The 23,777-nt window shown below is 57.0% G+C and overlaps 1 protein-coding gene and 1 long non-coding RNA gene across 2 annotated transcripts in view; one reads left to right on the top strand and one right to left on the bottom strand.

The window, feature by feature from the left end:
• Positions 1–22,907, bottom strand: part of BCL11B (B cell CLL/lymphoma 11B) — a 92,475-nt gene extending 69,568 nt beyond the window's left edge. The window contains 4 exon segments of the mRNA XM_023762019.1: positions 10,646–11,014; positions 22,555–22,614; positions 22,719–22,838; positions 22,904–22,907. Coding sequence (XP_023617787.1) covers positions 10,646–11,014; positions 22,555–22,614; positions 22,719–22,838; positions 22,904–22,907 — 553 coding nt within the window.
• Positions 22,908–23,056: 149 nt separating this feature from the next.
• The window catches only part of LOC111827840, a 9,072-nt gene continuing 8,351 nt past the window's right edge, over positions 23,057–23,777 (top strand). Inside the window, exon 1 of the long non-coding RNA XR_002831567.1 lies at positions 23,057–23,254. This is a non-coding gene — a long non-coding RNA (uncharacterized LOC111827840). The remainder of the gene's footprint in view (positions 23,255–23,777) is intronic.

Raw genomic sequence — 23,777 nt, 5'->3', positions numbered from 1 at the left:
CCCGGGCTCCTGCAGGACCTTGGTCCTGGGGCAGATCCCATTCACTGCACGCCTCCTGCCCCCCAAAGCAAAAGTTGCACGGGTGCAGGAAGGAAGCCCCCTCCCCTTGGTTAACCCAACGTCTCGCCAGCCCCCCTTCTTCCCCGGACCCGGGCCCAGAGGGGGAGGGGAGCTGTCACGGGAGGAAGAAAGGAGCGCGCCTTCCCCGCGAGGCCAGACGCGGGCAGGTCAGCTGCGCCTCCGCCCGCCCCTCGCCCCCCCCCCTCCGGCAGCTGGCCCATTAAGCCCCCGAATTATGCATGTGCCTGGAGCCCCCGCGGCCCTCCCGCCCCAGAAAGACACAATCAACGTGCTTGGGGGTCGGCCTGGAGAGCAGGAAGGAGGTGGCTGATGGTCACAGAGCCGTGCACCCGCGGGGCCAGCTGGACAGGGCACAGGCCAGTCCGTGAGGCGCTCCCGCCCGAAGGCCGGGGTGGGACCCCGGTGGGCAGGGGCGGGGCACGGACAGCAGGAAAGGCCCCCGGCGCAATCATAAAGTTTTCCAGAGTGTCTGCCGGTTCCCGTGCGGGATCGGAGAGGTGCTGGCCGCCCCCACGCCCCGACACCCCCACACCCCCGCCTGAGCTGTTCCACCCGCCTCAGGAAGGAAAAGGCCCTTGTGTGGTGCCTGGACTTGGCAGTGAAGGGAGACTAAGGGACCCCAAGCTCCGAGCCCCTCGTGGGCAGGGCCTGAAGTCCCCGGCAGGCAGGTGGGGCAGGAAGAGCTGTCCCTGCCCCTCCCGCGGGGGAAGGGATGGTTTGCAGGAGGTGGGCAAGGTCCAGGGGGAAGGGGGGGAGGGGTCGCTGGAGATTCAGACCCGGGCAGAACGAGTCTTGCAAGTTGCAACCGGTGGAGCACGGGGGAAACTGCATTAGTCGGGAGGCAGGTGGTTTCATGCCAGCGGGAGGAGGGATTCCGTCTCGAAGTCGGAAGGATTTTGATGTCCATCTCCCCAACCTCCCCCCCTCCTAGTTTTGGAACGTGCCAGCCCAGGCCCCAAAGCCCTTGGCAGCCTCCGGGTCTGCACAGCACGTGGTTTGGGGAGTCCTGGACCTCAGCGCTCCCTACCGCGGGGCCCCACACTGGATGGACCTTGTTTGCTCTCTCGGGGCCGATTGTTTCTGGAAATGAGTTCTCTCTCCCTTTCCTATTCTCTCCAAAGCAAAGGCCAGGTCAGGAAAATTACAGACTTCTTTTTCCCGGCGAATGAAGTGGCCTGCTTCGCAGGGAAAGTTTTACAAGCCCATGATGTCAGTGATGCAGGGCGAAGACCACACTGTTTAGGCTGCTTAATTGGCGGGCTTTGAACTCGTGGTGGGAGAGGGAAAAGAATCCACTCTGGCGTCCCTGGAGAGCTTAGTTTTGTGGGGTCTACCAACCTCAGCCCACTCAGCCGGTGGCTGGGGTGGGAAGGGGTCATCAAAGGTCTGCCCTGTTTCTCCTTAAGGGAGAGGAAGACCCAGACATCACACTGAGCCCACGGCAGGCAGTCCCCAGCCCCAGTCCCAAGGGAGGGGGGACCCCTAGAATCCCATTGGGGGTACACTCTCCAGATGCCATACTCTGCCCCCAAAAGCTGTGGAAACAAAGCCAGTGTTTTCTCCACTGCCTTCAAGGATCCCTTTCCTGCCCTAGCTGGTTTGGCTCAGTGGATAGAGCGCTGGCCTACAGACTGAAGGGTCCCGGGTTCGATTCCAGTCAAGGGCATGTGCCCGGGGTTGCAAGCTCAATCCCCAGTAGGGGGCATGCAGGAGGCAACCGATCAATGATTCTCTCTCATCATGGATGTTTCTATCTTTCTCTCCCTCTCCCTTCCTCTCTGAAATCAATAAAAAATACGTTGTTGTTTTTTTTAAGAAAGGTCCCTTTCCTGAAGTCAGGAAATGGTGTTCTCTGGACACTGCGGGGTGGACAGGTATCCTCGCTCGAGCCCCACCAGACCAGGCTCTAGGGACGCCAGGCCCAGGACTCTGCATTGTGAGTTTGCACCTTTGAATCTCGATTCATCTGCCTAAGGCTGTGTCCACACCTACAACCAGCAGGCTCTGCAAGCTGCCAGGGACTCGGCCCCAGGGGCTCAAGGGTCCTGAGCAAGCATCGCTGTCCCGGGCTGGGCAGTCCTCCCTGCCTTCCTGGTCCATCTGAAAGCTGCCCCTCTCCGCACCAGGACTGGGGGCTCTGACTTCCCACCTCCAAAGGGAAGGCCATTTTGTTGCTATTTTCCACCCAACGGAGCCCAGAGTCCCCGTTTCCATGGAGTCTGAGCAGCAGCAGGCAGCCTTTCCCAGACCTGTCTCTCGTCCGGGGTCTCACCTCTCCCTCCCAGGCCACCACTCTCACACCCTCCCCCAGCCCATCACACACACACACACACACACACACACACACACACGCACAGACTCCTCCTTCCTGAACCACCTCCCCTTCCACATCAAAACCAGCAGGCCAGCTGGAGGGCCCTAAGAAACCCACTGAAAAAAACAAGCGGAGGCTTAGCGGCCCCGCCGCCCTGAGCCCGGCTGGGGGCCTCCAGGCCCCGACCACACCTGCCGTGGGGAGCCCCTCCCAGGGTTCAGTTAGGGAAGGCTGACATCTCTGCCCCCTTCGGTCGCTGGCCGCCACCTAGCAGTGCCGGGCCAGGGTGGGTCCGGATTTCACGGGGGCTGAGGCTTATACAATTGGCGGGGGGGCCCTCTTAACAAAAATATCAACTATCAAACCACACCTACATTAGGGGCTTGGGCACACGCGGTCCCTGAGCCTGAGCTCTCAACCTCAGGGTCAGTGCACCAATTCCTCCCAAAGAGTCTGCCCAGCTGGGAGCTGGAGAGAGACCCTGTTTATCCTCTAGGACAGCGGTTCTCAACCTGTGGGTCGCTACCCCTTTGGCCGTCGAATGACCCTTTCACAGGGGTCGCCTAAGACCATCCTGCCTATCAGATATTTACATGACGATTCATAACAGTAGCAACATTACAGTTATGAAGTAGCAACGAAAATAATTTTATGGTTGGGTCACCACATGAGGAACTGTATTTAAAGGGCCAGAAGGTTGAGAACCGCTGCTCTAGGATAAGAGCTTTCCTGTCCAGCAGCCAATTTCTTCCGAGGAAACTTACTGAGCCCCACCTGTAACAAGTGAGGAGAGGGGGTGGGGCGGGGCCGCTGGGTGGGGAGGGGACTTAGGTGAGAAGCTGGGATGGAAGGCCCCACCCTCCCGCCAGGCCCTCACAGCTGTTGGAAACCACAGGTAATACCTTCTCACCCTTCAGCTCAGGAAGCTGGGGCCCAGGGAGGGGGCGGGTCTGCTCAAGGTCACAGCATGTCAGCCAGAGCAAGGACACCTTCCCCAGCCTAGGAGTCCAGGTTGCCTGCCCTCCCCCCACCCCACCCCACGCATCCCACACTCCCGCAGGAGTCAGCTCCTAACAAGATGGACTTTGCACAAACGGCGCCGACACGAAACCCACAGACGCCTGGAGGACAGGTGGAGGCCACGGTCCTGGCTCTTTCACCCCACGCTAGCCCCCAGGTCCCATCATGGCACGTCACCCACGGACTGGAAACCACCCACGGCCTGGCTGGGAGCAGAGGGAGCCTGTGGCAGGGACCGTGACGGAACTGGAGGTGACCCAGTGACCACCCAGTGCTGCTCCGTGAAGGTCGTCAGCCAGAAGTCCGGAGCCTGGGTTCTGGGCTTACTCACAGGGTGATGGTGCAAGGGCTTCCCCTCTCTGTGACTCGGTTTCCTCATCTCTAAAATGACAGTCATATCTGATTTACCACCTCTCTGGGGCGGAGACAGAGGGTGGGAACGTAAGGTGAAATATGACCAGGGCAGCACCGCCTCACCACCGAGCAGAGCGTGACTGGAGAGTTTACACCCTGAGCCCCTGTTCACCGGCTGTGTGACCTTGGGCAAGTGGCTTAACATCTCTGTGCTTCAGTTTGCAATTCTGCAAAGTGGGGCTGACACTTGCACCTACCCGCTGAGTTGTTAGGAGGATTAAGTTGACTAAGATTTGACAAGCCCTCCAAACAGTGACTGGCTCACCGGAAGCTCTGAAAGCATGTGCTCCATTAAAAATCCTAATATGAACCACTCAGTCTTTCTGTCTCCTCCGTGAAAAGATGAACTCAAGGGCGCAGGGCTGACAACCGGGCTGCCTTATTTCTAGGGCTTCTGCACGAGCCCGCTCTAGCGGAGTCTAGAGCTGGTGAGTATGCATCGTCAGGCATGAAAATTAGCAAAGGAAAAAAAAAAAGCTGTCAAATGCCTAATAAAAAACTTAAGTCAACTGCTAACTATTTACTGTCAAATAAAAACCCTAATAATAATAACAGTAACTAGGCTGTCGGTTATGTTCCGGCCACCGGAGCCCAGGCTCCTCCTCCTGCCTCCTCCCTCCCTCTTTCCTGACCCGGAGTGGGAGCCACCAACCTACATCACAGATCCGACGGCCCCAAACTTAAAAAGAAAAAAATGGCCCCGTAGCTGACCAGTACTTTTGTCTTCATTTTCATTCAGTAAAGTTTCCCACAACAGCTCGGTGGACAATCACATTCTGTGGCTGCTGACGCTGTTTGCACAGGCCACACAGCTGGTGCACCGCCTCCCGGGGAGGCCGGCCGGACAGCAATCCCTCGCTCCGCTCCGGTTCCCGGTGAGGAAACCGGAGCTCGGCAAGGGGAAGAAATGCTTGGTCTCGAGCCACAGGGCTGGGCAGCCCGGTGTGGCAAAAGGCCACCTGTCCTGACTCAACATCCCTGGGGTCTGGACTCAGCCCTGCCAGGACCAGGGACACAAGCTCAAACAAGTCTCCCCACAGGGAAGAACAGGAGGGGTGGCGATGAGGTCCTTCCGGGCGGGTCAGCGGGCCAGAACCCTGCTTTGCATCCCACTGGTGACTCAGTATCATTAACAACTGACGATCACGGGGACCGAGTATTTGCATCAACTGTCTAAATCACACCGACCAGAAGTCTGAAAGATAAGAAGGGTGATCTCCATTTTACAGGCAACGGAGACTCGGAGAGCTGAAGATCAGACCAGTCACTGGCAAAACCAGAACCCCAGCCCGGGGCTGCCTGAATTCACGTTCTACTGCTCTTCTTCCTGCCCCCCCCCCTCCAAAGCCTTCACCAGGAAGTACGCAGGCTGTGTGTGGGCCAGGGTCTCTGGGAGCCTGAGGGCTCCTGGCCGTATGGGCAAGGATCACGCCTGGGACCAGCTACCAGGAGCACCTTGGATGGGGTCTAGAGGTAGTGCCTGCCTCCAATGGCTCTGCCGACCTCCCCCTAAAAGCTTCCATCCCTGTGTGATTCCCAGGAAGCCAGGCTGACCCGGGTCTGATTCCACTTTGCTGTGTGACCTTGGGCAAGTCCCTTAACCTCTCTGAACCCCAGTTTTAAGTAGGGTTAGGAATGTCTAATTTCAAAGTGGGGTTACAGGTATCTGTTTCAGTGTTGCTAACTATTTCTACCCAAGAAAAGCATCTAGCCTAGTGTGGGTTATCAGGCAGGCCCCCTCCTCCCCTCCACCCACCAACCCTGCCCAAGCTCGGGGGTAGGGGGGGCGGGGGGGGGGGCAGAGGGGGCAGTCAGCATTGCAGCCTGAGCCCAGGCCACATCCCTCTGACAGAGCACTCCCCTCTTCCTTGGTGTAGACAGAGCTAATAATTAGCTGTCACGATTTAATAATAGAAAAAGATAATCCATGCCACAACACACATGGATTTAACCAATCTTAATTTGGAGGGAAAATAACAACTCGAAATATATCAAATGCAAGTTTTTCCAGACAACCTGCAAGTGAGTTTATCTCGAGTTTCCAGCACAAGCAAGTTATTTCGTCTCTGCTACCGGCCAAGCTAATTTTTTTTTCCCCGCACTTATTTTATTTATTTTTAAAAGTCTGAAACGAAGTCTCAGAGCAGCATGAAAATCCTCCAGCTGATGAGGCGCCCGTTTTCCCCAGTGCATTTTGTCCTGCAATGGGTCACCGGGACTCCAAACCGAACCCCCTGTCCGTGCCCTGCCTGCTGCCTGCACCGCCCTCCGCCCAGGCCCACCCTGGCCTTCGGGGTTCCGGAGGAAGACTCGTGGGCGGGCGGGAACTGCCTGCCACCTCCAGCCCAGGGGGACCTGCCACCTCCTGTCACCCGCTGCCTGTCTCCTGCCTGTCTCCAGAAACCTGACATTTGGGGTCTGGGGGGAGGAGGAAGAGAAGGCAAAAGGCAAAGCTCTGAGTGACGGCTGACGGCTCATTCCTCCCGTTACAGCTTCGTTTGGTTGTGGAAGGGGGGAGAGCACGCAAGAACCAGTTACCTGTGATCAAGAGCCCCCCCTCCCGGGGCTGTGAGGTGGGAATTCTAAGGAGGGATCGCGAGGACGTGGCTGACAGAGCCACGGTACACATCCAAGACGTCCACTGAGGAGAGCAAACACCTCGTGCACCAAGCAGGGTCCCCGCCCTCCCGAGTGTGGCTTTTTCAAAGTCTCCCCTTTGCCATCGTCTACTTTAACTCGGCATGTGCTGGGAAGTAGGTGCAGACGTGGAAACTGAGGCCCAGAAAAGTGACTTGACTTTCCTGGGTCCAGCCAATGCCCAAGCGAGCCCTGGCTCCTTCGACCCCCGAGACCCTCCCAGGGCAGCACACCATGAGCTCCTCGCCCCAGGACAGCAGTGTGACCAGGACGGGGGCCGGCAGGGTGGGGACACATAGGGCAGCACCACAGTGGTGCTGAAGTTGTTTCTGATGGCGGGATTCTCAGAACCCCAGGGAACGATGGGGCGGGGCAAGGGGAGGGCGCTCACATGTGTGGCACATGTCACTTAGAGTCCCCATTACTGTCAGGTATGTCCCCAGATGCGGGCACCGCAGCTTAGCGAGGCCGGCAGGCAGCCGGTGGCACACAGCTGGCCTGGGTGCTTTTCCAGGCAGCAGGCCACAAGCCCCACAGCCCCCTAAGCTCCCTTTCTCCTCACCCCTCCTCGAAACGCCCACCCCGGACAGCGGCTCAGGGACCCCTGCTCCGTGCAAACCCTGGAACCTCCTGCTGGCCCCTCCCAGGGTCTCATCTCCCCTTGACGGATGCGCCCAGAGCTCCACCAGAAACCTCAGCGAGGCAGGGAGAGGCCGCAGGAAGGGATCTTAAGAAAGGGAAGAACTCCATCGGCTGGCGGGTACCAGCATCAAATGCCTTCCTCCGACTCGGACCTCTAAGCCAAGGTCCTCACCGTGACCAGCTTCACCTCTCTGTCCCCAGATGGGACACACGCACCACGGACCTCCTCGCCCAGCGTGGACGCTCAGGGAGCAGGGCCTGGGCCGGTAGCTCCACACATCAAGGGCAGGGACTTAACCGCCTGCACTCTGGCCACGTTCCCCACGCGGGAGAGAGCAGCAGCCCTGACGGCCATCCTCCCACAGCTCCGGGCCCCTAGGACTCCACCACCGCGGGGAAGGGCAGTAGGCGCCCAGTTGCTGAATGAATGAACGGATGGATGGATGTTTGAATGAATGAATGCCCTCAAGAGACAAAGCTTCAGAAACTTCCTCCTTCCATTCTCCTATTTCTCTACCATTAAAAAAATAATAATAATAAAAAGGAAGAGTAACGAATCCTTCCCTACCCATCCCCAGAATTACTGTCCAAGAAAGGGTGATCCCAAGTCCCGCCCCGGTGCGATGACTGACAGAATCCCAACGTGGTTCTCACTGGGGGTGCCCACAGGAGTGGAAGGGACCCCGAATAGTGACAAGCCAGCCCTGCCCATCCATTTCTGGGTCAGAGCTTCCGGAAGCACCTGGCAGCGAGGGGGACAACACGCAGACTGCCCCCCAGGAAGGTCACCACGCCTCTGGCCACCACGAGCACCTCACCTCAGACACCAAGCCAGAGGCGAGGCCCCAAGAATGAACAGCCACCGGAGAGGCCTGGGCGCGGCCAGGGGAGCCAGTGGCATGGGCAGCAGCTGGGCGGGGTTCCGGGAGCCCGGGGGGAGCCGCGCCTGTGGCTCCTGGCCCCCCTCTTAAAATCTAAAGGCTCAATTATCTCTGAGCAGCTTGCTTTACACATGAATTGACACATTTATTTTACAATAAATAACTGAAAGTTATCTGTGTTTCCTTTACTGTTAATCTACACGGAGAAATAATAAACAGGGCTTGTCGACAGAAATGCAACCGCTGCAGTCCTCAGAATTCAATTACGCTAAAATAATTAATGCTCCCACCATATTAAATTACTTTATACATTTGAGCCCCTGAAGTTTTATTCTCTAATCTTCCCTTTTTATTAAATAATAATAATAAAAAAAAAGAGAAGTTGGTGCCAAAGTAGGAAGGGAAAAGGGGGGACAAGAGAGAGAAGAGCGAGGCGGGCTGTCGAACGGACGGCCGTCTCCGGCTGGCAGGGCACGGAGGCTGTTTTGTGCCCTTGATTAAAATACCACTTTAAATGCTCTGAACAGACCCATCTCTTTAGCCTTCTAAGGGATTGTTTCACATGTTTCTTCAGGAACGGAGAAAACCATTCGTCCTGTATCTGAACAGAAAAGGCCGCGAGTACCTTTGGTCACATAAAGCAAAAACATTGGAGGCTGCTGCTCTATTACCACCTACAACCAAAGCGGGGGAGGGTGTAGGGGAGGGAGACACAGCGCCTTGGAGATTAGTGTGGCCTTTTGTGAAATCATATTTAGTCTCTTTCTTAAATACACATACTCTCCGTGGTCGGCAGCCTCTCCCTGGAAAACACCTGCCACCTGAAATGCGGAATCAGAGGGCTTCTGGGAAAAGCAGGAAGCCGGCCCCCGGCGGAGCCCCCCAGGGGTCGGTGGGCACCGATGCCAGGCGCTTGTACCGCTGGGGAGAACCATCTTCGCACATCCGATTGAGAAAAGAAAGGGTGGGGACCTCCACGGCACAGACAAAGGGACCCAGCACTGTTCTCAGACTTAACACAGGAAGCACCACTCAGATCTGCACGGAACTCGAAAGCTAGGGTCTCCGTGACCGTGGCCTGGGACATTTTCCTCAGCGCCCTTGGTGCCGTAGGAGTGTGGGAGCTCTCCTGCTGGGACACACACCCGAAGGCAAGGCCCAGAGGCCAGCGTCCCCAGCGCAGACCGCCACAGTCTCCCTGCAAGAGAGAGCTAGCTCACTGATCCCATTTTACAGATGGGCAAAGTGAGGCCCACAATCGCACGGCTGCTCCAGAGAAGCTGGGCTCGCTGTATTACCGCACCCACTGCCTCCTGGTGGCGGGGGGGATCTCTAAACACACACCCACCCATCTCACCTGTGGGCTTACCTGGCTCACCCTCCAAGGGGCACCAAAGCCTCAGTCCCTCCAACCTCCCCACTAGCTTCCATGACCAAAACACGGTGGAGACGGATCCGCACATTTTCCCAGCCGGCCACCCACACCTACTTGCACACCGCAGCACAGAGGGGACCGCCCCAAAGAAAAATTCCACTGGCAAAGCATTCACGGAGCCGCTGCTCGTGTAATCCTCATGCAGGCTTGCCAGTGTCATCACTCCTGCTGACCGACGGGGAAACTGAGGCAGGGGCCCAGGAGCGACTTGTCCAAAGCCAACCATCAGGATTCGAACCCTCATCTGCACCCGATCTGATGCCATATGGCTGTGAGACAGGCTGCCGCTCTCGGGGACACGGGCCGGCCAGAGCCCCGCTTTGTCCCCGAGGTCTCCTGGGCTCAGAAGGATGAACCAGAGCAAGCACTCTGGTTTGCACAGAGCCTGGGCCCCGTGGAAGAGGATCTGGCAGGCCATGCCAGGGCCTGGAGAGAGGGACTCATGCAAAACCACGTGATGAGCAGACTGGCCGGAGACCACAAGCCCCATACCTGTTGTTCAGGCGGAAAGAACCAGTGGTCCAGGTGGCCAGCTCAGTCGGCGGACCAAAGGGCATGCCCAGCCTCCCCGAGGGGCACAGTGCTCCAGCAAGTGCCCACAAGCCCTTCCCAGACCTACCCACGGGGACAAAGCAGTGGCGGAAGGAGCCTCTTTGCACAAATGGGAAACGGAGGCCAGAGAGAGGAGGGGGAGAAAAGGAGCGACCCCATTCATACGTGCCCTCCAGGGACCGCCCCCATGCAGACCCCCCAGCTCACAACAACCCTAAGGAAAGAGGTGTCGCAGGCTCCATTTCACAGATGCAGACACGGATCAGGCCGAGTTGTGAAGCACAGGTTCCAACCCAAGACTAGGGCTCCACAGCCAGAGACGGAGCTATGAACCACCGCACCGTGAGGCCCAGCCAGACTTCCAGGCTCCCGTTCTGCACTCCTGGCCACCTGTACACGAGGCCATACCTGTGCCGCGCCCCCTTGTCCAAAGCAAAGCAACCATCAGCCAGTCGGGCCGCCCTGAACCCTGGGCCCGTCTCCTCCTGAGGGTCACCTGGACGGTGGGCCTTCGGAAAGGGCGAGCCCAGCGGGTGGCCCAGGGACCATCCTGGGCAGCTCCCAGGCCATCCCGGCACCGGCACCCGACACAGCCAGGGGTGAAGGTGGGCATGGGACACGGGGGGGGAGTGGCTGGGGCAGCGGCCGGGCGAGTGCGACGTGCCATACCTGCCATGTTCTCCTGCTTGGGGCAAATGCCTTTCGTGGGCGAGAGCAGGTGGTCGTCTTCATCGGGGGTCACTTGTATCCCGATCTCCACCGGCTCGGACACTTTCCTGAGCTCGGAGCGTGAGGAGGGCGGCGGGCTGCCCTTGTCCAGGCCTTTGTCATAGCAGGTGCCCAGGCTGCCACCACACTGCTTCTTCTTGTGCTCTATAAAAACCAGGATGTCCCCCAGGGGGAAATTCATCTGACACTGTCCACAGGTGAGCAGGTCAGGGTCGGGGCCACCCACCAACAGCCCCAGGCCGCTGGGCTCCTCTATGTCCAGACCCTCGTCTTCTTCAAGGATGGCAGCCTCCACATGGTCAGCCTCCGCTGCAGAGAGAGAGGAAAGAGGGGCAGAGAAGACAGAGATGGGCTTAGGCAGTCACAAGCACCCCGCCTGCATTCCAACCCGTCCCCACCTGCAGGCAGGCCCCCTCCGCTGCGGGACGCCAGAGCTCGCCACGTCCTCCCCCGGACTCCCGGAGGCAGGGGTACACCACCCCGAAGGTGGGCGGCCGATGGGCAAACTGAGGATCTGGGAGCAACTGCATGGCTCCCTGAGCTGGTGGCTGGCTTAAGCAGGGCTGGCCTTACTGCTTCCTGGTGGATTCTCTGCCAACCCCCACCCCCACCCCACAGCGTCCGAACACACATGCTGGTTTCACAAGCGATTCAGCCATCCCAGATGGGGCGCGTGTCCCTCGAAATTTGCAACATCTGAGGGTCACCCGGGGATCTTGGAAAACCTTCCACGCCCAGGCCAAGGACCCTGAGAGCCAAACACCCGGTGGTGGCGGTGGTTGGAGCTCCCAGGTGATGCCGATGGGCAGCCAAGGCTGAGAGCCAGGAGCCAGAGCCCTCTGGCCCGGCGGGGGCTCTCCCTGCCGCCCCCCTGGCCTCCACCTTCCATTCATGGCTTCCCCATTCATGCGAGTCCGACTTGCATTCCTCTACCTGAGACCTGGCTGCACACCAGGCGAGAAAACAGAAACGCAGGCGGCCGTCAGAGGCCCAGGCCTGCTGAGAGAAAGGAGCCCGCGTGCCCAGCAACAAGTGAGTGTTGGTTCCAAGAGAAATATCAAAAGGAAGAGCGAGGCCGGGAAGGGAAGGGGCCCTGCAGGGCAGCAGCCGGGGGTTTCCCAGCACTCGCCAGCCGCCCCTGTCCCGTCCATGTGCCTGTTGGTGTCACTCTCGCTCCCAGAAAAAGAAAAGGGGGAAAAATCCTTCAGATTCCAGAGGCATTTCTGGGCAGATGACAAACCACACTTTCAATGGGTTCCGTACATTTTCCCATTTCTTTAGCAGCCGATACACTTCCGTATTTTTTGTGTGTGTGTAAGGGGCATAGGACACAAATATTTTGAAACCAATAAATACCTCGGAAAGCGGCAACCCCCTCGGGGGACACTGGGACACTCGGCAGCAGAAAAGGTGTCATAAATCAGGGACGGGCACAGGGAGCTGCGCCCTCCCTCCGGGTCTGAGTGAATTCGAGGTGGAGATTTTTGAGAGCAAATGGCAGTGGTCGGGAAGATGGCACGAGTGTCGGGGTCCTCAGAGGTGGAACACCCGGGGTGGGGGGAGGGCAGGTACATGTTAAGCTGTGAGCCGTTTAGAAAGGATCGGGGAAACCGCAGGAGCACAGAGGGAAGGAAGGGAAGGGAGAAAACACATTCCGTGGCTGTGAAGTTATTGGCGGGCCCGAGCCAAAGAACAGATAATTTCAGGGAAAAATCCTGTGGCATCTCTCATCCTATACATAAATCACTGCTCTGTGTTTTCTGAAACACGGGCTTCTTTCGGGGCCTGTGCGCGTCCGCGTGCAGGACTGAGTCCACGGTCGTTGGAACATGGCACGGAACACGTATGAAACACGAGTGTGTGGGTCCTCGAGTAGGTCCTGCTGAGAAGGGAGGTGGGTGGCTGAGACCCTGCCTGGGGTTCTAGGAAAGCAGACTGAGCCTCCCATGAACTGAACGTAGACACGCATTCGAAACGTGGCCCCACAGAAACACCCCGCAGGTGAGGAATCCTAAACCTGCGCCTGCCTCCCTCCGACAGAAAGACCCTGGAAGGTACGAGAGGCACCTTTCACAACGCCTGCCCCAGAAACCATTCATTACGCTTTAAAGAAGAAAAGGGAGGTGACTTGGGAAGGAGCTGGAAGACAATGCTACGTAATTAATTTACCAATCGGTTTTATGAAAAGATGCCTTGCTCCGGTGAAAATGGAATCGCCACCCTCCCACCCCATGCAGTTCCGGGGAGGCGGGGGGGCCTGGGTTCCCGTGAACCGTTCGTCAGGACGGAAAAAGGTAATTATTCGGAGCCTCTTTTCCCTTTAATGATCTAACATTGAGCAATACTGTTTGTATTGAAAAGCTCACACCTTTAATTACCAATTACATATACATAATTTCAGAGCCAAAGGAGAGGGCTATGAAAACAGCTCTTTAGAAATATCAGGGCGGACTCTGCGCCATGTCTAGAGAAGGACTCTGATACATGGGAGGAGGGTGTCAAAATATTGTTTTGTTCAAAGAGAGAGAGGCACAAAGGAAATGATCTGAAAGAGGGGAAAAAAAAGGACAAAATGAAATTGAGAATGCCAATGAAACGGGTGAGTTCCTGGTGGGCAGGGTGGGCGGCCCCTGTCCCCTGGCGAGAGGCGGGCCTGCCCAGGCGGGCGGGGCACCAGCCTGTCACTCAGGCCATGTGCTAACAGTGAGCAAGGACGAAGGAGGCCGGTGTGCGTTCCCCAGCATGGCCAGGGGGCCAGGCGGGGCCTCCTGCTGTCCATGTCACCTCTGGTCCCCTTCCTTGCTGTGTGCTTTGCTTTCATGAACTTTTTCAGCCTGGTCCCTGGCTCCCTGTGCAGTTCTAGGAAGCACACCGCTCTCTCTCGCTCTCTCTGCTCGGGGGGGGGCGGGGGGCGGGGGGAGCTACGTAATTTCAAATCCTGTTGTAATTCGAAAGAAACACGGGTTCATTTAAAAATTAGCAAGGGTGCATGCGCTGTTTGCAAGCATACTTCCCTCTCCCTCCCGTCTGTGCACCAGTTCTGTCTTCCTTGTCCTCCCCCCCACCTGCTTTTTTTTGGGTAACATCTGTAAGCCTTCCTGGACTGAGAGGTCTCTCTGCCTTCCCCTTCCTCCTGCGCCAGCCCCTCGAGCCCCAGTCACTGAGTTTGAAAGTCTCCCACTCCGTTCGCTGCGCGGCAGTTCAAGGTTCCGCCTCCAGTCCCCTCACAGCCACAGACAGCCGGGCAGCCGGGCCCACTGGCGAGCCACAGACAGCTCTGAACCCATGCCCACCTCCTGACCCAGGATCCAGCTCAGTGCCTCCAAGGGAGGCCAGGAGGCCAGGAAACACCCACCAGAAAGCCTCCCTCCCCCCACTTCCAGTGTTGAAAGTAAAACTCCAAGTGAAGAGGGCATTCACCCCGCCCGACCATGGGGTTCCCTCTCCCCGCCTCCTGGGGCGTGGGGCCTGCTGCAGGAGACACTTCCCAGGACCGTGGCCATGGCACCCCCAAACTGCTGAATGTTTGGGTCAGAGCGGGTAGACCAAGACGGCCTCCTGAGCCTTAAAACTTCACACCCAAGGCCTGGGAGACACCCCAACGTCGGGCTGTGGTTTCATTTCCGCTGGCAGGCGGATACCAAGCTGGGTGTGCGGAGCGCATGTGTGCGTCCCTTCTCAGAACTGCATCACTGATGGGAGAAATAAAAGGGGAGAGAGGCACCTGGCCAGGCTTAGAGAAGGGCCGAGTGGGGCCGCGCCTGGCCCCTTGGAACCCTGCTTCCTCTGTCCCGTGGGCGCCCAGCCGCACAGCTGGGCACCGCCTCAGAGAACCAGCCTGTGCCTGCCAGGCAGAGCGGTCCCAACTGCCACCCAGAGACGAGAAAGCACCAGGAAAGATAAAAGACACCGTCAAACCAAGGCAGCTTTTTGAATGCCCGGGCCCCGCAGACCAGCCCCTGCCTTGCCGGGCCAACCTGGGCCCCCGTGAAAGCGGAGGTGTGCCCTCCGGGGGGCTGGGGGCTGTGCTGGAAGCTCCCCGCGTCGGGCAGCCCTGGAAAACACTGGTGCTCTCGCTGTTGTGGGCCGAATAAGGTAGAGAGATTGCTACACTGTCTGATTCGTTAAGAGGAGAGAGGAATGGATGCCCAGGGCGCTGTCCCAAAGGCACACGTCGGCCTGGGGTGGGTCCCGAAAGGTTAAATCCTAAAGTGCACGGCCAAACGGTACATATTTACAGACACACACACAGCACGTCCATCCTCTTTTACAACAAAACCGCATTTTATTTACAAGGCAGGGCCTCCTCCCAGCTGGTGAATGCATTTAGAGGCAATGAAGTCAGGATTCACAAATAATAATGGACATTAAGTGCACGGGGGAAGCACTTGATCCTCAGACAAACTCCCGCGCCTCAGCTGGGCTGCGAAGGAATTTGGGCAGCAGACGGAAAGGGAAAGGCATGGTTAACTCGGGCCCAGCCAGGCCGCCTACAGGCCCCCAGCGGCTGCTCGGGCTTAGCCGGGCCTTACCTGGCCGGTGATCCCCCCACGCAGGACTCCCTGGGCCCCGCCCACAGGGTGGGTCTCTAACAACTGCCCCTGCACCTGCCCTCCCCGGAATTCCAGCCGAGAGGGAGAGGCGGGCGCCTGCGGTCCCAGGAGCACCTCTGCACACACAGCTGCGTGCCCCTCACCCTGCAGTGATTCAAACCCAACCCTCTGTCTTCCATGGCTAAGCCACAATCCGGGAGGAACATACACAGAATTACTGTCTCAGGAATGGGGGGCGGGGGGGGGCGGGGGATACAGGGAAGGATGTGGGGGGAGGGGTGCAAGGATCTTAAAATCGTGTGCCACCCACGTCATCGCAGCCACCCTGATGGGGACCCGTGTTTACAAGGACTGTGCAGCATCCACCCAGCCAGCTCGGCACCCACCCGGCACCCAGCACCCGACTAGAGCCTCCACACCTGCTCCCTGAGACCCGCGCCCATTTCCGAATGAATATCTGCGGAGGGGTCGCTTCTGTCCCTCCCGGGAACCTCCAGGGAGGGGCCCGGACTCCCGGCGACCACGCGGAAACGCAACCGGCACGTGCACTCCGCGGAGCACAACACATTCTGAGCTGCCATCAATTTTTAATTTATTGGATCCAAGAGAAAATAACAACCTCGGCGAGGCGGGAGGGGGGAGCGGGGGATGGGAGAGGGGAGGAATCGTTCTTGGTGAAGAACATGATCTGTGACTGGATGACGCTTTAAGGCGCAGCAAGAGGCTCGATGAAGTTCCCCCAACACAGGGCAGAGGGCCGGACGGCAGGGGGGAGACCGGCCTGGCCAGTCACACGTTAGGAGGACTGTCCTCCCGGGGCCACGAAGGGTGAGGACAGATCCGAGGTCGCCATCCAGGTCCCAGTGCATTTATTTTCCCACCGAATTCCTGCAGCCAGCAGGGCTCGAGGCTGTTGCTGGACCCTGGGAGGGCACAGCGGCCGGGCCCCAGCAGGGCAGGTCACTCTGACGGACTCTCTCTGCTGACCACCTGCCCTCTTGCAAAGAAGTCTGAGGCATCGCCTGTTCCAGGTGTGGCAGAGCTAGCGGCCCAGGCCCTGGGCCTCCCTGAGACCTCCCCAAACGGGCCCCCTCCCTACCGCCCTCAAATTACTGGAGGGACCAGACCAGTGCACACTGGGACCCCCACCCCAACCCCTATGAGACCCTGTCTGCTCCACACCAACAGCATCTCAAACGGAAATTTTCAAAATTCTGACATCCGGGCAGAAGACGGAGAGGAGGCTGCCAGGACACAGCCTGATCTGCCATGTGGCTTTCCCTCCCAGGAAAATGACCAGGGGTCTGGCTGAGGGGGACGGGGCAGGCCTGGGCCTGGCCTGCATTCCGGAAGTCGGGAGTCCTCATCCAAGAGGTTTGGGGGTGCGGGAAGAGCCTCAGCCACACAGCCAGGGGGCAGGTCCAGATGGGCTAGTGCGAGGAGGTGAGCAGGAGCCCGGATGCACACGGGGCCCTGCACACCCCCGCCTGGTGCCAGGACACTTCAGCGTGTCCAAAACAGCTCCCGGAAACACCCTCCCTTGCTCTACAGACTTAGTCCGACCTTTCCCCTCCCCCCACCACATACAGCTCTCCCGTGAACCCCCAGATGCGTGAGGCCGGTCTCACACACCCAAAAGCAGAAAGAGGACCACAGGAATAAGGAAAACAGCATCCAGGTATTCTCACAGATCCTGTCCATGACTACAAGGTTTCTGGAAAAAAGCCCAGTCCATGATACCAAAGAATGGAGTGACCTACGTCTTCATAAATAAAAGTCAGTTTAATTAAAAAAAAGAAAGATGTACCACAATGTACAGAAATCCTCCTAAACACGTTCAGAAGATCCTGTAAAACTGCAAATGCCCTACATCTTCAGAGCCACAGCAGGGCTCACCAGGATGCGATAGGAAAGCATTGTTTGCAGCCAAATGACGAGGTTTGCTGCACTGAATGCTACGCTCTCCCAAAGGTGCTAAGCAGAAGAGGGGCCCTCCCCCCCCACCCAGGACAGGGGCTGCAAGCCGCCGGCAGCCAGAGGGCCTTCCGAGGGAGACCCCAAAATCGCAGGCACAGGCTGCTTTCCACACCTCATGTCCAAGGTCGACACTGACAAGCCACCCCATCTTTTTCCTGAGCAGCACCTCCATTTCTGAAGCCCACGTGAGTCACAATAACATTGGCATTCAACTTTCTGCCATGGGTTTTGGTGTTTTTTTTTTCCTGTGTTTGTTTTAGTGGAGAACTCATTAGAACATGAACAAATGTATTTGTATTTCAGCAGTTCAGTGGAAGGGGGTCATAAAAAAGTTATGTAAAACAGAGAATTTTTTTTTTAAACTTTTAAGTCACTTAATTTTGTGTGATCTGGGCTTTCATGAGAGTAAAATAGCACAGCCTCCCTAATCCAACACCCAAGCAGATTATCGGCTGCTTCAGAAAAAAAAAAAGAAAAAGAAATAAAAAAAAGGCATGAATATCTTGAATTTCACCAACTACACAAAAGACTTGCATATGTCAAAATGCCGGACGAAAAGTCCCCGTGAAGGTAGCGCCATTAATCAAGCCTCCGATCTGGTGTCACTTTTGCCAGTAAAAAAACGATGCTGTCCCCCCACCCCCACCCCCACCGCCGGCTCCTGTGCGAAGTGTGTCCCCCGGGCTTCCATGTGCCTCCAGATAGCCTGGTCTCGGCACTTCCATCCTTGCCTTGGGAAAACCACTGCTCAGGGAGGCAGTCCACGCGCGCGCATCTCGGGGAGGGGAGAGCGGAGGCAGATCTCAACGACGCTTGGCTCCCTGGGAAGGAGAGGTTTGTGGGAGTGGGGAGCACGGGGGGGGGGGGCAGACACAGGACACACGGGACTCCAGACCTGATCGTCGGTACGTAAAGAATGCTCCGGAGTGACAAAGCCATTCCCGGAGCAGCTGGGTGACACAGACGCATCGCCGGAATTCTCCTGTGCCCTCACCCCATTAAAAAAACATGGCAGCGTCCCTCCAGCTCACACCCCCTCCAGAGGAGCCTGCTCGGTGGCAGCAATAACTTGACCGTGTGGCGCAGGGCAGCGTCCCCAAAGCGTATTTCTTCTCCCTTGTCCTCCCAAATGTGGCACCGCATTCAACCGAGCGGCCAGGTCCTTGGAGAGTTTCAGCTGAAGGCAGGACCCAACCGGGCAGCCAGGGGAGCCTTCCTGGAGCCGCAGGAGCCGCAGGAGACAGTCCCCAAAAGTCAAGAACCTCATCTTCGCCCTCCCCCACAGACACATTTTTTTTCAAGCTTTGTCATATCTGTGGTCTGTATTGAGTTACAGCTTGTGAAACACCCCCAAGTTCCAAGGCACAGGACTGGGGATTTCTTCAGCGAGTGTTTTTAACGGTTCCTGCAGGCCAGAGGCCACTGCCCAGCCCCGGGCGGCCAGGTGACGGGGCCGCTTCATGTCTGAGTTGTCAGATAAGCCCGCTGCTGCGCTATGCTTACCACCGGCTCGACTCAAACATTAAACGAAGTAGAGAAATCATCAGATAAATTGCCGGCCCTCTGCGCGGAAGAGGGAAGGCTCCTCCGGCTGATGACAGCGCTCGGCTTTTGTCTGACCTAATTTATTTCTCTTTCAGGTTCGCATAAAGCACACTTTCCTGTCGCAGGCCAGCCTCTTCTGCCCAGATACTGAACTCAAGCACAAGACTCGGGGTGAACTGTGCTGCCTCCAGATTTCTTCAACTTGAAGACGAAGCCATCATAGATGCAGAAATGCTGTGATCAAAAGCACACACACACACACACACACACACACACACACATTCCCCAGCACCAGACTGCACATGAAGGGAGACATGGTCCCTTTAAAAGCCATCCATTGCGAGCCCCGTTTGGGGTGAAAGGGGTTCGCAACGTGGGGTCTAGCAAGCATACCCTCCTTCCGAACAAAGTTTCACGCGTTATTTGAGTTGGCATTTTATTTCTTTGGGGAATGATGCCCTGCCCCTTAGGACAGTGGGAACAGAACCCAATGAATGGAATTGAGAGTCCAAGCGTTATCAAACCTGAGCTAAAAGGACTTCCACTCATCAAGCCGTTTTAGGTACACGACTCCCCAAAGCAGTGGTTCTCGGCCGTCCCCCGCCTCTGTGACCTGCAGCCTAGGAAGGGACAGCACTCCTCCCAGACCCCCTCCCCCCGGGTCAGGCATGCCTCGGAGCCGAGGGGGATTCTCAGAAAAGTCCAGACCACAGACCAATCTGGGGGGAACGCACCATTCCAAACTAACCCTTTTAATTGTTTGTTTTAAAAAAAAGAGAGAAAGAAAATAAAATTGCCCCCACCTGCCAAGGGAGGGCTTGTAAATCAATGCTGATCGCTTGGAAATAGATTTCTCAAACTTATACTCTCATTCTGCCCGGCCCGAACCTCTGCAGGAAAATCAATGTTACAACTTCACACTTAACACATTTTTGCAGCCACGTAAAGGGCCTGAGCCGCCTAAGGAAGCCCATTCCTCGCCATTGTAGCCAAGGCGCCCAGACATGACACGGGCGCCGAGCGCCCCCTAGCTGCCTAGTGGCGCCACGCGCGTCTCGGCGCCTCAGGCTTGTCATCCATCCACCAGAAGCCAATGCAACTGAAAGTTTATTTTGGAAAGTCTTTTATCACAACAAGCACCAGAGATCGCAAAGCGATGGAGAAGGGAGATGAAAAGAGAAAGGGGACGGCTGGTGCAAGCCGTGTTCTCAGCGAAAAGGCCGTGCCAAGAGCCCGGTTCTGATAAGACGCTGGAAACCGGTGCACTCCACAGTCGGAAACGGATATCTCTGTGTAAAGGGGCCGTTTGGCCTGCTCCATCTCACGGAGACATTATGCTAATTACTGTCAAAGGCACCCGCAGCTGGCCGTTGCACAGTGGTCAGCAGAGCCTCGCATCCACCCCTCGGCCCTCAGCCTCCCTCCCTGTTCCTGAGGCCGGGTTCACCAGAGCGAACTGCCTTCACTCCAGCAGTTGAGAAATGACTCGTTTTCTGTTATGAAATATTTTGAAGGCCAGACAAAAATCACCAAGGCCAGAGCACAGGCAGATAGCGACTTCTTCCCCTCCAAAAAGAAAAAGAAATAGGCATCTGTACATAATATTCGGGGGGGGGGAGAGAAGAAAACCTTTAAAAATATTAGGGGTTGTTAAAATATGCTCACGGCTGTTTTCGCTCAGGTGTGAATTACAAATGAATAAAATCAGCCCGGCATCACACCTTTGACGAACACGTTTTATTCTCCCGTGGAATCAGAGCAGCTGACTTATATCACACTTCTAATGATATGGGGTTTCCTTCTGTGCAGAAGGGAGAGAGACTTCACTCCCCCTACCAGCTACCCCCCCCCCAAAAAAAGAAGGGCCTATAGCTTATGATATTGATCAGAGGCCCGATTTTGAAAGATCGGCGGACAACTGGAGATGTACGACCATACCCTGGGGGGTTACGATCCCCGTAAGCACCGCCACCTTCCACACAGACAGCTACAGCAACGCCTGATGCCGAGGCACCCGTGGAACTCACACGGCCGAACTTCGGGTCAAATCTTGGGTCTCTAGTTGTTTCACAAAATCGTGAATTCTCGTGGAAAACGGCTCATCTCCCACAGAAACCTGTTGGTGGGCCGTTGAGATCTCCCCTTTCCCGGGGTGATGTGATGCACCGCAGGCATCTCAGTTTCTTGGGAAACCTCAACTCCTCATGGACGGGTGCTCGTGCCCTGCCTCTCACCCTGGGTGGCACCGCGGGCTCAAGGCCCTTCCCTCGGCCTGCTCACCCCGGCCGCTCTTCCTGGAACCCTCTTCACTACTGTCACTGCGTTGTTTTGCGTTTGTTTTTAGATTAATCGCTGTATCTGTCCTCCGGTTTGAAAAGCCATCTCCATCTGGGTCAAACATTTTGAAACAAACCAGAAGCCCAGGTTTTCATCCCCAGCTGTCTCCCGCACTCCTCATACCTCCCTCCGCTTCTCAGGGGTCCTGTCTGCAAATGTAACCAGCTCATCACGGAGCCCTTCGACTCCCCCCCGACACCCCAAGGTTATCCAGGCTCTTTCTGTGCTCTTGGTGTTTCCCAGACCATCAGTTCTTCCTGGGCTGCATCTTCCCTGAAGAACCCACGGTTGCTGCTCCCCAGGCCGGCCGGCTGCCCCCCAACCGAAGCTGTACCACGCTGTAGGTGGTTCCTTTCACATTTAAAATCTAAAATGTGAACTCCAGGTGGGGGCTGTGACAGCACCCATTTTGCTGGCCAGGGCTCCAGCGCACCTCCCGGCCATGCCCCCAGCATCGTGGAGGGACACAGGCAGGGACCGGTGCAGCCTAAACTGCACCCAGTTCTGGCCTTTCCCCAGCCTGGACTCCCACCTCCCGGTGACACAGGACAGACAGAAAAGCCAGCTGCTTGTGGATAATAAATAGCCTTGTCTGCAAACTGGTTGGGCCACTCTCCCCGCTTAAACCCCTGCACATGCTTTGGACGCCCTGTGCCCTGAGAGGCAGGCGGGATACCCTTTGCCCTCTCGCCTCCTCGTCCCCACCTCCCTCCTCCTTTTCCCTCCCTGCCACGGCTCCCGCACTGGCTTTCCCCAGCACCGCTCTGAGCACGGCTAAGAGAGACTCAGAACAAATGAAACATGGAAGGATGTCACACCAGGCACCCCTGGGCCCCCTCACCCAGCTGCCTTCCGTCCTCCTGGTCCGGGCTTTCTCCCCGAAGCCCAGAAAGGGAGCCAGCAAAAGCCAAGCAAACCTACCTGCTTCTTCCCCCTGACACACAACTGCAAACACGCCCGGCTGCTTTTTTGAAGCTGCTAGCTTAGCAATGCACCCCCACGACTCCCCCTTTCCCAGACCCCCCACCCCAACTTTCCCCTCCTCAAAAACAACTCTTGCCATTCTTCAGAAGCTGTGTGGGGCAAATTGCCTCCCGGAGAGATTAGGCATCTGCAAGTACAGACATTCTAACCACCACTCCACTATCTGTCTAAAGGTGGGGGGTCAGGGTGAGAAGCAATTGATTATCCGTAAAGGGCACAATGTCAACTGGCAAAAAGGAGGATCTGGGTCAAGCCAGGCTCAAATCTGGTTGCAAAACATTCTGTTTTAAATGCACCCGGGAAGTCCTCTTTCAGGTTAGAATGGTGCAAAATAAAAGAGACGTCCTCGTCCTTCCCTCCAAAGGCACCCCTCTCCCAAGGCGAACCCCACATTGATACCTATTACCTTCCACCCCCCCCAAAAAAAATAAGAATAAATCCACAAATTCTTACTAAGGTATCTGCTGTAACAAAGGAGCGACGGCAGCAGCAACTGCTCCGAGCAGATGGCTCCTATGCTGGGTATTCAGGGGAGGGGAGAACCCCTTTATATATATATATTTATTTATTTATTTAAATTTTTTAAAATATAACATAAATATTCGGCTCTCCGCTGCCCTGCAGCCAGTCCTCCGCGGCCGCGGCGGCGACTGGGCGCGCAGTCGTCTCCAGCTCCACGCGGGCAGCCCGAGAAGCGAGGCGCCCGGAGGATTTCAGGAACACAACCTGCCCGCGGTCTCGATGGCACCCAGAGGATGTTTTATTTCTATTGCAATATAATTTTAAATATATATATATATACACATGTCAACGGCGACCCAGGCACCGCGAGAGAAAGGACCGCAGGAGAACCTTCCCGCGCCGCGAAGCAGTCGCTGGCCGGCCCGGAACGTGCAGCCGCCTTCTCGGTGCAACGCGCGGGCACCGGGGCAGCTACGCTGCCAAGCCTGCACCTGGACCGCTCTGCGCCGCTTCTCCTTCTCCCAATGAGCCCAACTGGGCGCTGGAAGCTGCCGCCGCTCTGCCCCGCTGCCTGACTCTGTCCGCCGCGCCATTGGCTTGAAATCCACAGGATTTCAGCCCATGGCTTTCCCCTGCGACCTGCCTTGTTTATTTAGATAGAGAAGATGAAAGATGCTGGATAGAAGGATGGGTAAGAGATTGATAGGTCTCCTTTTCTTCTTTTTTTTCTTTCTCTTTCTCTCTTTTTTTTTTTTTACTACTAATTTACAAGCACATCCCTCGCTTCCCACTCCTAGCTGACAATCTTTGCCCCCCCCCCCACCACCACCACCACCCCGTGGCGGGGATTTTTCATCAAACCCCCCCCAATCGCCCCCACCCCCACCTTTTTTTGGAGTGGGGGAAAGAAGAGAAGATCATCCCAGGAGACTGCGGAGGTGGGGAGATAGGGGTGGGGGTGCAGGAGCCGGCAAACAGCCGCGCAGCTGGATTCTTTTGCAAATAGCGAGAGGAGGGGTGAGAACGCCGGCTTCGGAATCCGAAGACCGGCGTGGCCGGAGCCCTGCCGGGCTGGGTGCAGCGACCCGGGCCTCGGAGCCGGCGGCCGCCGATCGACCCGCGTCTCCCCCAGTCCAGAGCGCACCCCGCTCTCCTCCGCCCGCGCCGTCAGCGCGGACCCACGCGCTCGCCAACTTTTCCCCACTTCCCAGCTC

This window comes from Myotis lucifugus, unplaced genomic scaffold (assembly GCF_000147115.1).
Source record: "Myotis lucifugus unplaced genomic scaffold, Myoluc2.0 scaffold_228, whole genome shotgun sequence".
In the NCBI taxonomy this organism is placed as follows: domain Eukaryota; kingdom Metazoa; phylum Chordata; class Mammalia; order Chiroptera; family Vespertilionidae; genus Myotis; species Myotis lucifugus.
Note: the sequence above shows the minus strand (reverse complement) of the source record. Positions and strands in the feature narration are given on the sequence as shown.